General features: G+C 35.0%; 1 protein-coding gene across 1 annotated transcript; it reads left to right on the top strand.

The window, feature by feature from the left end:
• The first annotated feature begins 667 nt into the window (after positions 1-667).
• On the top strand, positions 668-15,998 carry LOC107870598 (dolichyl-diphosphooligosaccharide--protein glycosyltransferase subunit 2). Its single transcript, XM_016717174.2, has 20 exons — positions 668-804; positions 906-1,050; positions 2,749-2,941; positions 3,043-3,132; positions 3,388-3,450; positions 3,552-3,621; positions 4,017-4,081; positions 8,152-8,206; positions 8,350-8,477; positions 8,559-8,674; positions 8,851-8,920; positions 10,614-10,715; positions 10,841-10,930; positions 11,024-11,172; positions 13,302-13,413; positions 13,491-13,574; positions 13,759-13,839; positions 13,989-14,213; positions 14,643-14,762; positions 15,698-15,998. Exons 2-20 carry the CDS (start codon positions 908-910, stop codon positions 15,812-15,814), a joined length of 2,073 nt encoding a protein of 690 aa, XP_016572660.1. The 5' UTR covers positions 668-804; positions 906-907; the 3' UTR covers positions 15,815-15,998.
• Positions 15,999-18,184: the final 2,186 nt, after the last annotated feature.

Here is an 18,184-nt window from a genome sequence, read left to right as displayed (position 1 = left end):
AAAGAAATTAAAACTCAATTATATAGTTTATACCTAGAATACAAAAAGTTACATAATACTAACGAGGATTCTAAAACACTAGATAATTTAATTACGATAATATCTAATCTAGAATATGAATTAATAAAACATCTTAAGTCAAGAAGATAAAAATGAAAATTATTCCAATCAATAATATTCACAAAATACATAATATAAAAATAAATAAATACGTAAGTATTTATTATCTAGTAAACTTACCGCGCCTAATCCGCACACTTTTAAATCCCCATAAATTCGCCCCACATTCATATCCGCGCATACTCGCACCTCACCACCCTACATTTTTATTTTATCTTTTTAAAAATTTATAACTCCATTGGAAACTACAATATTTTCAAGTCCTTGATATAGATAAATTAAATAAGTTATGCACGACAAAGTGATTTAGTAAGCAAAAAACCTTTAAACTTTTATTTGGTATTTTGAGTTATAAAATTATTTTACTAATTTGAAAAAAAAAGTTATGAAATTATTTATTATAGTGTTATGTATGTCGTTTTAAGCAAGATAAAATTTAAAGTAAATAATACGTAGATTTACGAGAATAATATTAAATTTTAATTTTTTTAATTTAAACCCGCAATCGAAATATGGTCTGTCCTAGGATTTTTATGGACATGCGGAGGACATGTTGGGCAATAAGAAGAAAGTTATGGACATATTTGGGAATATATGACGCCAAAATTTGTGCATATGATTCACATTCAAGCTCCTCCCTTTGGTCTACGCAGACCGGCAAAGTTCCTCCCTTCCTCATTACCAGTAACTATCTAAGATCTGCCTGATTTCACTTCCATTTCCATATGTACTTATATACTGCTAACATTTTCTTCTTCCTTTTTTGTGTGATTTTTTGTTTACAGGAATGATGAAAGTTTTAGGATTTCTAGTACTACTAGCATTGTCCTCCGCATTGACCTGTGAAGCAGCTATCTTTAAACCTATCTCTCATTCTCACCGATCTGCTGCATTGGAGTTGTTTACTCCCGCTGATGGATCTTTTAAAAGGTTTGATTAACACCTCACTAAAACCCTTTTTTTCGTTGGATCAATCAATTAATGATTAGTCAGGTGTATGAATTGGACAGTTATTGCATATTTAGGATGTGTTCGGTACGAAGGAGAATGTTTCCCACGGAAAATAAGTGGATACTTATTTTCGGTATGTAAGAAGGGGTGGGGGAGGTTGGGGGTGTAGTTGATGGACAACATTTGAATACTCCAGTACTGCCCCTTGTTGGTCCCCAGGGTCAGAGGAGACTAGGTTAGCCAAAAGATGGTTATTGGTTCAAGAACGTAAGGGTACCTTCTTTTTCAGGGTAAGAATTGGTAGAGAAAATGTCTCGAGTTACTGTTTGAATACCACAGTTGGAGGTGTGGGTGGGGAGGAGGCCATGCAACTTTTTCCCCCTATTTATTATGGAAGTCATTTTCCTTATTTTCAAGGAGTTGGTTTTCCTAAAGAAAATATTTTTCAAAACTTTTGATCAATCAAGCGCGAGAAAATAATGTTGTCCTTCATATCGAACACACCCTTAAAGCTGAAAAAGCTCAAATAGGCAGAGTTTACTTGGCTTTGCTCCCATGAATGATATCATAGCATGTGTTGAAATCGTATTTAGGGTGTGCCACACATTTTTCTGTAAGAAGGCTACTTTTGGGGTCCTTTCATCTGAATTTAGACCCCTGATCTGTCCAGAATGATGTAAACTCGTCACTGTTAAATACTCAATTGGATAATGATAATATAGTTGTAATATTTGGGTCAGCTCTCAGTAGCGGAACTAGGACTTCAAACAAGGGGATTCAAAAAGAAACATTTTTTATGGCAAGGGGATTCAGCAATTTATGTACATGCGAAAAAAAAATCCTATTTCCATAGTATAATATTTCAAGGAATGAGTTCAGTTGGACCCCCTTGCACCCCTGTTAGCTCTCATGTCTATATGCAACTGATGTCTGGTAGACTGCAGATGTATTTAGAACACCCTATACTTTTGCCAGTATTACCATTCAATTGCAATAGGGATTTTGGGTTCTTCTCCTTTTCACCTTTGTGGTTGGTTGATTTAGTTTTTCACTGTCTACCAGGGAAATGTGAAAATAATTGCAGTGTGTTTGGATCATATAAGAGTTCCAGAATTGTGAACTATATCTGTTCTGTATGTGCAGGATAGTATTAATGGACAATGAGCTCTAACTATGTGTAGTCTATTTAATATTTTTATGTTCGGTAAGTATAATTTAAGGGTAACATATTGTGAATCGACTAAACGATATTCTGTATTATATATAAAGTAATAGTAGTTGCCATGGTTGAATTGTTTTCTTATTGGGGGAATAGCAGTTAATAAATTTTCTCTGGTTACTCCTTTGAAAAATCTTCCTGCAAACTATTCCATAGCAAGAAATAAGTGGAAAAGGGAAAACTATGTTTGGCTACTTCAGGAATAACCTGTTTTCAGAATCAGTAGGAAACTGAACATATTTTATGTGCATAGGACTATCTGCGTCAGCATCATTCACCTAATTAATTAATTAATTAATCATTTCATATATATATATATATATATATATATATATAAATTGGCTCTCTAGGGAAAATCCCTCTGATTCCATTTACATTATACAACTTCATGTCTGGCAAAACTGTTCTTGAAATGTAAATTGTGGATGTGTAATATGTTGCTTATCTTACCTCTCCAGTTTTGAAGAAGCATACGAGGCCTTAAGGACATTTGAGGTTCTTGGAATTAAAAAACAGCCTGATCAAAGGGCTGATACATGTGCATCGGTGGTGGACACTCTGTCATCTCCTTCTTCAGCATTGAAAGATCTGTTCCAGGCATTAAGAGTTAATGGGTTATTGAACTGTGAGCTTAACAAGAAGGCATTTGCAGTATGTTTGAGCTTGATGAACTGTTCCGTTTACTGATGAAAATCATTTAAAATGCATTATATTCACTTTTCTTTCGCTTTTCTGGCCTTCTTTTTCTTAAGGGCATAGTCCCAAGACTTAAGGATGCTGTGAAAATTGCCAGCTCACTTCTTGACTCCTACTACTCTGTTGGAAGTTTAGTTCTTATCAAGGTAATGCATGGCAAAATGCCTCTTGTTTTCTTTTCTATTGTATCTATTAGGACTACCCTGATTCATTAATGGTTACATCACTTCAAATCCTTTGAAAGGAAAAAAGAGATGGAAATAGAAAGGCAGAAGCATCTAAATATAGCTGTACTTTCTGCTTGAAATTGATAACATCTGTAGATCTCGTGATCTCACAAAAACATTGTATTTATTCCGGAGTGATTTCTCTTTTTCTCACATGCCATGTTCACTTTGTAGGGCCTAAGTTCGGATGTGGATGTACATCTTGAAAGTGCTGATTCAGTTTTCCGTGCCATAAAGGTTTCATTTTATGTTTGCCATTTAGCATTTGCATAGACTGAAATTTTGACTTTTTTTCGTCTTCATGAGGTGTTTGGTATGGCATTTGGAATTCTTGACAGGCTCTTGGCCAAAGTGATGGAAGGTGGCGTTATAGCTCCAACAATCCCGAGTCTAGCACTTATGCTGCAGGTAATTACTCTCATAAGAGTAAATAGTAGTTATATCACTATTCCTATCTCAGAAAAAGCCAAGTCTCTGTTGTACAACTTCCGTAAGATTCTTAAGTACTTGGGCAGCATTTCTGGAAATATTTTTTGAAAAACTGTTTTTGGTTAATGCTTGTGGCAAATAGATGCCTGATTTTGTTAATTTTGTTTTAATATGTTTATATATCCCCAAAACAACATAAATAGCTATTGGTTATTCAGAAGCAACTCGAGTAAATATTCTGAAAAGAAAAACTGTTTTCCTGAAACTACACGAAATTGTTCTCAAGTTTGGGAGAACTTTTTGAAAAGAAACCTAATTCAAAACAACCATTACGGTGTTTACTTTACATTTTCCTGATAAAATACTTTTTACAGGAATTGCATTTGAGAGCCTGGCTGGTGTCATTTCATTAGCTTCTTCTGAGATTGATCAATCTTTGGTGAGTAAAATCTATCCTCTTATCATCCTCGAGGAGTTCAATTCATACTTCCATTATCGTAACGCATAAGATGGTCTTGTTTTACTACCCACAATCTTGCTATAAATGTGGTCTAGCTTGCATTTTATGAAGAGCCCATCAAATCAATGCAATCACCCCTTGGTGATTTTTCCCTTCAAAGTATGGCTGTAGGGGATTCATTTTATTGAAATTTTCTATATTGCAAGTACACTGGTCATTTTTTTGACACTCCTAATGTCGGTCTCGTTCATATAAAACGACATCCTATTTCTGTCGTTCCAAATAAGTCAAGTAACATAGTGTTGTTGTCCTCAAAGTTGCCTCCTTTTTCTTTTTGGGCCAATCTTTAGGTGATAGCATCCACGTTAGGTCTTTAATTGTAGTATTTTCGCTTCCACATTATTTTCTTGTTTATTCCAGTAACCCGATTCTTATCATTAGGACTTCCCAAAGAACAAAGAGAAAATCAGTTTGTAGTTGTGATGCAAATTGCAATGTAATAAAGGGTGATCTATGTTCCGTCTGGACTCTTAGACAAGTAGGAGTAACTTAAAATTATTTCTCTCTTTTTGCGAAGAGCATCTGTCTATAATATTACATCAGACGTTGCACATGTTGCTTACCAATGTTCATTCAAGTAGACACCGACATAACAATAACTATTCAGGGAGTAGAGTATAATTTCCATGAAGAATTTGCACCAAATATACCAAGATTGACGTAATTGTATTTTTGTGTAGAGATAATTAGTGCAACTACCAATTAGTTGATGTCTCACTAATGATGATTCTAATGCTTTCTTAAATAAGTGGATCAAGGGTCTAGGACTATGATTGCCCTGAACATTTCATTAATCAATTGCACCTCTCTACACTTTATTTTAGTGGATTTGGTTATTGAACTGAGGCTAGTATCTTCCTACTTGCATATAATCCTAGTTTTCCTATGCAAATAAAAAGGACAGTTTAATGCACAAAGCATCCCTCATTCACAAAGGCTCCATAGAAGGGCAGCAACCTAAGGGTGGTGTGATGTAGGCAGCCTACCCTGATGCAACTATCAGAGGCTGATTCCACGGTATTCTTATGCAGACACCATTAAATAAAATGCTCTAGTGTCATGTTCAATAACTGATTACATAATGTTATTTGGTATACCCTATTTTAAACATAAATCAGCCAACTTATCTATTTTTCTTGATCCTACCCTGCTCAAATCTTAAGTTAAATCTTGAATCCCCTTTTTGCTCACAGTAGGATTCCTTAGATACATAAGCAGAAGTTGGATAAATAACTTGCTAACTCACATTTTTATTGATATATAGCAAGGAAAGTGCGTGTAAATGTAAAATACATGCTGATTTCCATTATGCTCCTAGAATAATGAAGTCCACCATTGACCAAACTTAGAAGTATCAAACGTATATAATATTATAATCCTAAGGAGGAAAAAATCTTTTGGAGATGTCTCTCTTCAAGAATCTTCTCTCTTCAAATTCTTGCCTAAAATTTGAAATCCTCAATAGGAAGAATTCCTTACATCTGCGGATGGTAGACATTATGTAGATAATGGGACACAGGTCGTAGGTGCTACATGTTTGCATACAACAAAGTCTAGGTACTAGGCGTCTCAGTATCTCCAGTACGTAGGTGCTATATTTTTTTTTTGATAACTCTGGAGTCTGGGCCAGCTTGTGCGCACCTCGACTAATTCCGCGGGATACCTATCACCTCCCACAAGCGTAACTCTTTCCACCAAGGCTAGAACAGATGGGAAGAAATCACCTAGTGTTTGTCTCTATTGGGAATTGAACCTGAAACCTCATGGTGCTTAACCCAACTTCATTGAATCACTAGGCTACACCCTTGGGTGCACCTAGATGCTTTACTTCTCTGAACTTAGTCCCTTCTTTCATTTCTTTCATGCCCCCATCTTGTTCTTTTGGCCCATTCAGTCATTAACTTTTTCTTTGCTCCCATACTGATTTCTTTGGTTTCTGTTTAGGTCCTTCTCCAGTTGAATATCTTTCAAAAAGCAATAGAACCTTGTTACAACTTATTCGCACACCAGTGAGTCAAATTTGAAGCATCAAGCAAGTGTACCAAATTATCACATACAATATGCAACGACATCAAGAACAAGTGCAACTTTTCAAATTGGACATGAGATACTCTCTTTTATCCATACTTTTAAGCTAGCATATGGCAAGGAAAGTTGCATTCGGTGCCTTTATTATAAATGTAATTAGACTTCACCTTTTTGCTTCCTAATAATCCAAGTAAAACATTTCACCCTAAATTTAACCAATGTATTCCTAATAACTCCAACTAGATCCATCCCAGTGTTCAGGGAAGCGTGATGCAGAAAAAAGCGACAAGGCTTTGCATCATGCAGTATGCGATGCGTGATGCAATGCGACCGCATCATTGAAGTGAAGCGCAATTTAATAAAAAAATTACCTCTAAAGCATTCAAATAGTAAGTTATAACTGAAAAAACCACAACAACTATATAATCAACAATAAAGACAATATATTTAAGCAAAAGTTCTAATGAAATACCAACAAATCAGTTCCACAAAAAATACGTGTGACCTTTTTCCTATTGGTCTCACTTGCCCTTTTACCATATTTCAAAGCTGGATCAGACATTTTTAAATTGTTGTAAAGATAACATAAAAAATAAATCATATCAAAATCACAATTAAAAGGAAAAACATAAAGTAGAGCATTGGTTGAAAAAGAAGAGCAGCAGTGGAGAACAAAAACAGAGCATTGGATGAAAGACTATCATTGTAAAAAAAGACAAAGTATAAGAAGAAGAAGAAGTAGCAGCAACTGCTCTGTCGAAAAAATACAATTTCAGTGAAGAAAAAAAAACAGAGCATTGGTTGAAAATTCAAAAAAAAGGGTATCCGTGTATGAAAAAAAATAGAGCAGAAGAAGGAAAAGGAAGAAGGAAAAAAAAGAAGGATGAAGAAAGAAGAAGAAGAAACACCTGTTGGAACTTGGTCGCAACTTCAATGGAGAAAGAGCTGTTTCAGTGCAGCTTTAGTTGAGAAGTGGAGAAGAGAGAAGCAGGTCAAAAAAATCCTAAAATTTTTAATCGGTCTTTTCTTAAACTTTTGATCCTTTTTTTAATTTAAAAATTGCTCATAAAAAAATTCACTTTCAACCCTTTTTTTAATTTAAAAATTGCCCAAAAATAAAAAAAATTCATAATGTGATCGCATTGCATCGCATCACGCAACAAGGCTTGATGCACCCGCAATTCTCAGATTGCACCGCATCAAAGATGCGACTCGCTGGGAGCCCGCATCGCATCGCATCAGCGCATAATGCGATGATGCGTTCGCATCTCTCTGAACACTGATCCACCTTTTTTAATAATGACACCGACTAGGTGTGATAGGTCAAGAAAAAATTGGCATTGAAGATCTGGTGGATAGCAGCTATTACTGAAGTGGGTTACATGTATTTCATATGCAGTTATATGGGTGTGAGTGTCACCCAATGTGAGTTTAAGTTTTCACATTCAAGATGTAACTATAGAGAATGATTAACAAAATCGTCTTTGATTGCCTTCCTTCTTCTGTGGGTTATAGTATCCATGTGTGTAAAGAGGCGTCAAAAGGTAGAACCTTTAATAATGTCTCATGTGGTAGTGACATCTGTATTTTTTTTTTTCTTATTTCAATATTTTTGTTTTTTTTTAAAGTTAAAAAGATGAGGAAATATAGTTATTTCTTAGAGCAAATATGCATTCAGGAGATAAAGCAAACATCAAAGTCATTTTCTTGACATTGAGTGTCACTTATCAAAAAATATAGACCAGCATTTTGTCATACTTGAATTGAAGTTTTTTGTCGCTGTGTCCAGGCTGTGCTCAGTTTGGCCGTTAAGTCAGGTTACATGCTAAAGTTATTGCATGCTTTACTTGGTTACACATAACACCATTTATCTTCTGATTTTTTATTATTCCTGCTCACGTAATTCTGTGTAATATCTTTTGTGTTTTGCATTCAACCTCATATTTACTCTACATTGGCAGATTAGCATGGTGAAAAATGATATTTCGAAGCTTCTTGGTGGTTTGGAGAAATATGGTATATACCTCTTTTGCTTCTTCTCCTTTTCTTTTCATTCTGTGAGCTGGTGGAGCTGACAGTTTATAACTGTAATTCCAGAAGTTTCCCTTGTTCTAATAAATGAACGTCTATGATAATTTTGTTGTCATATCGTATTACAGATGATGGAGCCTATTACTTCGATGAAAAACTTGTTGATGCTCAAGGACATCAGGGTCCCCTCGCAGCTTCATCCGCTGTAGTGTGTGGGATTACATCTTTTGCCACAGTGTCTGCTGAAAATTTAAATGTATGCTGTGTAGCACATGTCATTTCTTTCTTTAACTTTATGAAAATCATTCTTGATAAGACTTTACTCTATGATGTGCAGCTTCCAGGTGACAAAATTCTAGGTTTGGCAAGGTTTTTCCTTGGTATTGGAGTTCCTGGAAATGCAAAGGACTTGTATTACCAAGTTGAAGCATTGGCTTCCTTGGAAAACAATAGGTGTGGTTGCAAAATATACTTTATTTTCCTTTTTTCTAATTTTTTCTGCATTTGCTTTGTTTCTGTAAAATGTTGTGTTTTTGGCTTTTGCTAGTTGAGTTCAGATGTAGCATCTTTGCTGCAATCTGGTCAGCACCATTTCTGTACTTACATGTCAAGCATTTCTTGAAATGCAGGGTCTCCATGCCATTGATTTTATCGCTGCCAACCAATGTGCTTTCATTGACTAGAAAGGACCCGCTTAAGGTGTGACATTTTTTATATAATTCTCGTGAATGCTGAATAAATTACCCCATATTTCTTTCATAATTGCTTTCTTATATTCTTCAATTTTCGTATTTAGACTATAAAGTCTTTGATACTCTATTTCCCAGTTTTGGGTGTTCCTCTAGTGATAACTTGAGTAGTAGAGATATACAAGGTTCAGAGGGGGTATGCTCCAGACGGGAATTAGTGGCTTCAATGAGAAGCACCGAAAAGCATCAAAATCTGATGCTGTATTAAGCTAAGGTTACTTAATGTAGTAAAAAAGGCATATAATGAAAACATAACATAACTAAAAAGAAAAGCCAGTATAAGGGTGGAGGAATTGAAATGCTGCAGCTAAGTATGTCAAGTAAAAACTATGTCAATCACGTCCCAGACCATATTAATTTTTCTTTATAAAAGGATAACTTAATAAATTTCCTGAGATGGCAAAATGCAATTTAAGTTTCTAATTTTAGACATTAATAAGTTTTTTGCTGTGTAGTGCCACCTTTTTTTAAGCAGAGGTCATGTATCTTTTAAATTAATCTTAGTCCTTTTACAAAAAAATCAGTTGACTGTTTTTTTGCTAAGAACCTAGCCTGAAGGACCTCTTATTCCACTTCATGAATGTCTTGTGCCGCTTCTAGTTTAGAAGTTTTCTTAGCTAAAACATTTCTCAATTTTTTTTAAAAGAGTGTTAGCCCCCTTTATTGAAACTGGTAGAGCAACATGATTCATTTATTCAAGAACATCCTTTGTTGTTTGAAAAGTCAAACCTGAACTAGAACTGGGAAGTCTTAAAAAATCTGAGCCAATTACAAACCAAAAGAAAGAGCATGTCCCTTTTTTTTATTTTTTAGAAACATATGCTACATGTGATTGATGATCAAGCTTGGCAAATACATAGTGCAAAAATTGATATTTTGGTTGAGAGACGGGGTAGAGGTAGACCGAAGAAGTACTGGGGTGAGGTGATTAGGCGGGACATGGAACAGTTACAGCTCACCGAGGACATGACCCTAGATAGGAAGGGCTGGAAGATGCGAATTACGGCAGAGGATTAGGGCCAGTTCGGGTCGCTAGTGTAGGGAATTAATTGGTGGGGGTGTATTCCTGTTATGATTCTGTATTCAGTGTTTCGTGTTCCGTGTTCCATGTTTATTACGAATCTGTGTGCTTTCCTCTGCTTTATTATTCCTGCATTCCTGCTTTACTCTGTTTTATATTCCCTATGGGTGCCGTATCTATGTTATGTCATCTGCTGCTGTGCTGTACTATGTGTTTGTGTGATATCTCGTGACTTGAGCCGGGGGTCTTTCGGAAACAGCCTTTCTACTTCATCAGAGGTAGAGGTATGGACTGCGTACATCTTACCCCCCCAGACCCCACTAAGTGGGAATACACTGGGTTTGTTGTTGTTGTTGTTGTTGTTTTTTTGCTAAGAAACCCTCCTCATTACCTCAGTGCCAATCATCCAAGCGCTGTATAAGCTAGCCTAAGCACACAACCTGCTTTGTGCCTAGTTGCAATGCTTTAGTGTGCTTCATGTGTGTATTTTTTAACAGTTATTCCTCTGAGGTGAAACATGTTGCATTCTTTCTTGTATCATGTATCCGGTTATCTTGGTGCTCTGATAGGTTTCGCCAGCATATCTGAAATTGATGGACTGTTATATTTTTAATCCAATTAGGTAAATGTAAACACTGTTTTGGGGGCTGCTGCACCTTCTCTGACAGTCAAACTCAAGCAGATTTTCAGCTCTGGTTCAAAGGATTCTTCTGTTATCGATCAGGTGCCATGGAGCTTTTGTTTGTTATCTCTTGTATCAAATGTAGCAGTTAATATTTTCTTTTAAAGTAATTTTAGCATCTCTGCTTGCTATTAACTTTGTGAATATTTGTCTTCCCCATGCTAAAGGATCTCAAATTTGACCATAAAAATGCCGTGCATTACTTAGATGCTTTGCCCAAAGACATTGATGTTGGGAGTTACGTTTTCACTTTTGAGGTATGGCATCTTCTCTTTTCTTATCAAAATTTGCTTCCTACGTCATCTTCATTTGACCAATTCATGTTCCTTTCCTCTCAATGATCTTTGTAGGTTGTTCTTCATGATTCAGAGCATAGAATGATCTATGCCACTGGAGGAAGAACAAAAGTACCCATACACATTACAGGAGTTATTAAAGTTAATAATGCAGAGATTTCTGCTCTTGACAGTGATCTTGGGAATGTTGAAACTCGTAAAAAGTATGTCCTTTTCCTTTCTCATCCTTCTTATCTCCTTCGTGATACCCACTTTGAAGAGGTTTCCTTTTTTAATCATTGGCTGCTCTTTTGACCATATTCTGCACATATTAGTTATTTATAATCAATGTCATTAGGTGAAACAGCCTTGGAAACACCCTTGGAAACTGGTAAAGTTGCTACTATGTGACCAGGAGGTCACGGGTTCAAGCCTTGGAAACAGCTTCTGGCAGAAATGCAGGCTGTGTACGATACACCCTTCTGGTGGGGCCCTTCCCCGGACACTGCGTATAGCGGTAGCTTTAGTGCGCCGTGCTGCCCTTTTTTGATGTCATTAGGTGAAACATATTTCTGATTTAGGTAGGTGATAGTGCCACTTCAAAATAAGGAACATAGACGCATATTTTTTTGTCTTTTCCTTTCTTAAACCTATTTTGTTATGGTATTTATTTTGTACTCCCTCCGTTTCAATTTGTTTGGCCTACTTTCCATTTTACTCCGTTTCAAAAGAATGACCCATTCCTTATTTAGTAAATCTTTAATTTCAACTTTCCACGTGACATGTTTAAGACCACAGGATTAAAGGGTTAATTTACTTTTGACAGCTGGTAGAGGTTCACAAGGCTTATGAAACTAGAGTCCACGGAGGCTGTGAATCAATTTTCCCAAATTGTTATTTCGGGACTCCTTTTAGAGGTTTTAATAATCAGACTATCAGAGTGTCTTTATCATATATCAACTTGACATTGTCTGCCTATGGTTGATTGCAGAACTTCTAAGTTTTTCAATTCAAAAAAGTTGTATCGAGTCACGTAACAAAGACAGTTAGCAAGAATGCTTATGAAGTGATAATGCTTGCTGATTTGACTTGAAATTTTACTTGTTTGTAGTTTGACCTTTCCATTCTTTGTAAAGACTTCTTTGGTGAGATAAAAAGTTGTAAAAAGGCACTGGAGTACAGGTTATAGTATGCCAATAAATTTGGTAAAGTTTGCTGCTAGATTGACACTGCCTTTCTATCTTCTCCTTTCATTAAACATTTTTTAGCTTGAAAACCTGGAGAGCACATCTCATCTTTTTTCTCCTACTTTGCAAGGCACAAGTGAAGCACTGAAATTACTGTTCCAACTTCTTTGACTAGACATGCGGAATCGTCTTCTAAGATTTACACAGAAATTGTATCTTCAAATTTTTATAAGCCTTCATTTCTGTTTGTTAGATACTGAGTATATTGTGCCTTGTTGGTTCTTTTTTCTTGATTTCCCACCTAGTGTCCAATATCCATCTAACCCGGGTTTGCGTTTGGCAGCGCCGTTTCGGGGCCTACCAAAGGTGGCTTCATTCCTAGGACTCGAACTTGAGCCTACTTGGTAGTAGAATGTATGGGAAGAATACAATATGCTGGTTTAGTGGCTGGATTGAATGTTTACTTTGTTTATATATATAAAGTGGTGACGTGCTAGAGGGTTGATTTTTGTTTTGGTGGCCCTATCTATCTCATTTCTGTTATACACTTGATGGATTCCTACAACTCATGCTTAACAATGACTTAAAAGATGAATTCAGGCCTATAAGTTAGCTATTGGCTACGTTATAATTTTCTCATTTTTTCCATGTTATTTCTATCTGGCTACCTGAAGAAGAGCCTTGGAGTAACTATTAAAGTTGTTGCCATTTGAGCTGTAGGTGTCACGGTTTCAAGCCGTGGAAGCAGTCTCTTGCAAAAATGCAAGGTAAATGCCGTGTACAATAAATCGTTGTGGTTCGGCCAGTGGACCCTACGCATAGCGGGAACTTTAGTGCACTGGCATACCCTTTTTATTGCTATCTGGCTACCTCTCATTGTCATCAGAATATCATTTCAGTTCATTTTGTTAGTTACGTTGCACTAAATGTTTTTTAATTAGAAACTGAAGTTCTTAATTATTTGATGTCATATGGCAACTCTATGCCTACTATACTACCAAATTACTTATGGGCTGTGGAACGAACATTAGTGTGTATCTACAGCTTATACATGTTAATGGGTGCACCAATTTGTCTAGTTTTGCATGATCGTCTTTCACCACATTTTGATGCTACAATATATGTACTGTTGATAGTTTATCTTTTTCCTGGGATGTTCCATACAGGCTTGATTTGGCTGGGGAGAACTCCGTCTGTTTATCAGCAAATCATCTTCAAAAGCTACGGTTGTCATTTCAATTAACTTCTCCTCTTGGGCATGCTTTGAAGCCACACCAGGTTGGGATCCTGATTTATGTGTTCAATAACTTGCACTCCTTATTATCCAGTTTGTGGACTTATGAAATGTTCTGCAGGCTTTCCTCAAGTTGACACATGAGAGCAAGTTGGAGCATATCTTTGTGGTGCACAACTCTGGAAAACAATTCGAAATAATACTAGTTAAGTTCTTAAAAAAATTTCTGTACTCTGTTGCTCCCACTTAACATAATGTGTATGTGTTTTGCGAGTTCAGCACAAACTCCAATTTCAAGAAGAAACATCTGCAGTTGCCTCTAACTTCAATACTGACGATTTTTTAAAGGATCTAACCATTGAGTACTTAACTGGCATCCTGTCTTGTAGGATTTCCTTGGACTTGTTGAAAAGTTTTTCTATCTATCGGGTAGATATGATATCGAACTTACTGTTGGAGATGCTGTAATGGTATGTATGGATTCTAACTTCATCATAGCTGCATATAGCGCCATATTTTTGGTCAAGTTTTTTTTAAATAAATATGTGCAGTATAGATATTAGATATTGGATCTCAAACATTTTGTCGTATCTTGCGCTGACCATTTTGTTTCCTCCAGGAGAACTCGTTCTTGCAGCCCTTGGGTTCTGTTGAATTAGATTTGCCAGAGCCTCCAGAGAAGGCTGCACTCCCACCTCCTCTGGTTGTTGATCCTTCCTCAAGATTTGGGCCCAAGGAAGAAATAGCTCACATATTCAGGGCTCCAGAGAAAAGACCTCCTAGAAACCTTTCTTATGCATTTCTGGCCCTTGTTCTTTTGCCATTCGTTGGATTTTTGGTTGGGGTAGGTCTTTCTCTAAATCATGCTTGCTTTTCTTTTTTAAATAAGTTAAATGTAATGAATGGAAGTGCCTTCCTGCACTTAAAAAAAGGAAAAAGTACATAAGAGAAGAGATAATACCTGTGGGATCATATTCCAATAGAGCCAAAGAAAGGTGATTTCCTGCCATCTGTCTAAGACTTGGCAGGTGGAGTTACGTGGTACTTGTACTGATGGGTTAATGTATACCCGGTGGATTAGTTTTGGTGCACACAATCTTCCCTTGACACGACTGTTAAAGAAGAAAAAAAAGAATATATAATAGCTGTATGATTGATTCTATTACAGTTTGTGTATTTGCCTTGGCTTGGATGTGGAGCTTAACATCCTCTTCCTTGCCGAAAATGTCTCTGTTGTGGTTAATTTATCATATGTTTTCATGTCTTTTTGAAGCTTTTGAGATTGGGTGTGAACCTGAAGAACTTCCCAACATCAGCACCTGCAACATTTGCCATTCTTTTCCACCTTGCCATTGCAGCTGTTCTATCACTTTATTTCCTGTTCTGGTTGAAGGTTTGTCCTTTAGTTTCTTTTTGCTAACTGTATGCCATTATTATGCTCTTTTCCTCAAAGCGCCTGCACTTTTTGTTGCAGAGAGAACGATTTATGAGATTAAAAATCTCTGTTAGGTATAGTTTCTATAAAACATCGGTTTGGGTTTTGGGTTTTTTTTGGGGTGGGGGGGGGGGAGGGCGTTGTAGAAGGAAAGAAATATGATCGTGTCCCTTTCTTTTCTCTCCCATTGCTTGAACCAAATTACTGGTAGCTGAGGAATATTGGTCATTAAGTTCTGCAGAGGATACCCTTTTAAGTTATAAATCCTCACAATTTATTATAGGAATTCTGCAAGATCTTAGAAAATGTCCCTTTTTACTTGTTAATATGATTAACTGAATCTGAGGATTTCCCTTAAACTCAACATATTATATTCAGCGCGTTTTATCAAAGGATAACTACATAGTTCTTTTGCTCCTACTGACAGTGACATTGGGTGACAACAATTCCTTCTCATGACTGCCACGTTAATTGTTGAAAATTGTAGCTATAGCAGAAGCGTCAGACACTTCACCTTAGCTATAACACTAGGCCCTTCTTAAAATGAAGTAATCTGTTTTGTTTGATTTTCACAGATTCTCTTCACTAGTTGGTCCTGATTCTGCTTAGTTATGATCTCTGACAGCCTTCTATATCTAGTGCTTCTTGATAAAACATTAACAGGTAGATCAGTCTTTCTAAGCACCGGCATAGATAGAAAACTCCATTGCCTATACTTCAGCTTAATTTTTTTCAGTTGACAATGAAATCCTAATGGCCTGCCAGGGAACAAATTGCAGGGTGTTCAGCTGCTCTTATAAATCCGTAAAATGCTCAAATTCTGCATGCAGATTTATCTGTTAGACAATACTTTTTGCTCGCTGACTACCTATTTATTTGTTTTCTGTGTGCAGTTGAATCTGTTCATAACATTGAAAGCTCTTGGATTCTTAGGGATCTTCTTACTCTTCGTTGGACACAGAACCCTTTCACATCTGGCGTCCACATCCGCCAAGTTGAAATCCGCCTGATTTAGATAGATTGATTTCGTCAGCCGATAAATGTGAGGAAGCAGAGTTCAAGAGAAAGAGTGTCAGATATATTCTTGTCTTTTTTGTAGAACAAAAAATATATTTATGACACAAATATTGGAGTATTTAGTCCACAAGTTGATGGTGAGAAATTCAATTTTGTTGTTTCCTTTGCAAGAAGTCACATGAGGTGTCTATTGTTCTCTTAAGTGTGGTGAAGACTACTTTGCCTTTAGGCGATTCTCATTTGACAGCATGATATGCTCCCATTATTCTTAGTTGTGGGTAAAATATTGTGAAATTCTTGAGCTCGTCTTATTGGAGGGATTAATATGGAACAACTCTGAGTACTGGTTTATAAGGAAGCTAAGAGCATTAGAAGGGAAGGGGACGGGGATGAACTAGTTTGTGCTTTATAAGCTGACAATTTATAAGATTTCTTGTTACTCAATTCATTCAGCATTCACTTGTTTAGACTGAAAAATCAAGAGATAATTTATCACTTCTATCTTTTTTACCCTTGAAGTTAATTACTATTCGTTTACCAATATTTAGATAATTTATAACTTAATAGGGGTATCATTAGTAAAATTACTGTATTGTTTTTTAAGGGATTTGTTAAGTGAAACATAAATAAGTAAAGATTAATGGGGGAGTAATATTTACTCATCTTCTGAAATGTAACTGAGAAATAGAATTATTCTGCAAACCTTAAATAATTCTAAAATAATGGTAAAATATTGATTAGTTGCGTGCACACTTGTCTGCTTAGCATTCCAGGGGTAGTTTGGTATTTCTATTAGCTTTTAAGTTGGTTGTTTGTGGCTTAAAAGAATTGTTACTTTGTGGGTCCCTTCGTATAGTTCACAAAGCCTCTTCAATATAATTTTCTTATTTTTTATGTTTTGATTTGTTTGTTTTTCTAAAAAAAATTATTTAAATTACTATATATTACAATAACTAATGGCTTAAATATTGATCCGCTCTCTAAATTTTATTAGTAACATATAAATTGGGACAATGAAAGTATCATATATTAATTTAAAATGGCAAAAAGTATTACAAATCATAATAATCAACAACTTAAAATATTTAACGACTTATAAAAAAATTTGATTGATTCTCTAAATACTATATTAGGACAAAGGGAGTAATAAATATTATTTAAAAATTATGCAGAAAGTATTATAAATCACAATAATTAATAACTCAAAATATGTAACAAAAAAATAATATAAAAACTTTGGTTGACTCTCCAAATTCATCAGTATCACATAAATTGAGGCAGAGAGAGTAACATATACCTATCTGAAAACTATATAAAAGTATTAGAAATTACAACAACTAACAACTTAAAATATTTAAAAATCATATAAAATTCTAAAAATTATATAAAAAAATTAATTTATTCTCCAAACTTCATCAATGTCACATAAATTTAAACGACGAGAACAACATATATTATTTAAAAATTACAAATCATATAAAAAATTATATAAAAACATTACACATCACAATAATTGACTAAAAATATTTAAAAATTATACAAAAAGTTTGATTAACTTTTAAAATTGATCGACATCACATAAATTACAAAAAAAATTATATGGATATATAATATAAAAGAGGGTTATAGACAAGGCGATGTGGCACCTCTCTTTGAGCTTCATTTCTATTTATCTTTTTTCTTCTTTTTTGACATTTTTTTTCTATTTTCTCCTTATTTTTAAATTAAATAATTAAAAATATTCTATCCTATTTATTGAGTATCATTAATAGTTATTAATAATTATTGTAGTTAAACTAATGAAGAATTCAAAAGTCCCATCAACTTTCAATAGTTCAAAAGTTGTTGCCATTAATTTAGTGATATAATGATAATTTATTGTGCAAAATTAAAAAATGAATTAATTTAGCATGATAACCACAATTTATTTCATCATAATTATAAACAAATTTATTTATGATAATGTAGAACTTAAAAGACATACTATTACAACAAGTTATTAGTTACCCGTTGATGCTATATGTATATTTTCTTCCATAACGGCTAAGGCAGGAATATTAACCTTTAAATATTACACTTTTGGTATAATATAAAAGAGCATATTATTGCAACAAAAGAGCAGTTTTATAACAAATCTATGTATATGAATAATGCAGAAACACAAACATGCTGACGTAGCGCTTTTTAAGGCCAGAAATTTCATTTATTTTTTTGATTGATTTGATCCTTTTCCTAATTTTAAAAAATTTAAAATTACATCTTAGAATTTACATAATATTAAAGATAATAATATTTAATTCATTTCATCATCAATGCTATTAATTTCTTTTTCTAAAACTTTCTCTGTTCTTTTCTTTATGGCT

This window comes from Capsicum annuum, chromosome 5 (genome assembly GCF_002878395.1).
Source record: "Capsicum annuum cultivar UCD-10X-F1 chromosome 5, UCD10Xv1.1, whole genome shotgun sequence".
NCBI lineage: Eukaryota > Viridiplantae > Streptophyta > Magnoliopsida > Solanales > Solanaceae > Capsicum > Capsicum annuum.
Note: the sequence above shows the minus strand (reverse complement) of the source record. Positions and strands in the feature narration are given on the sequence as shown.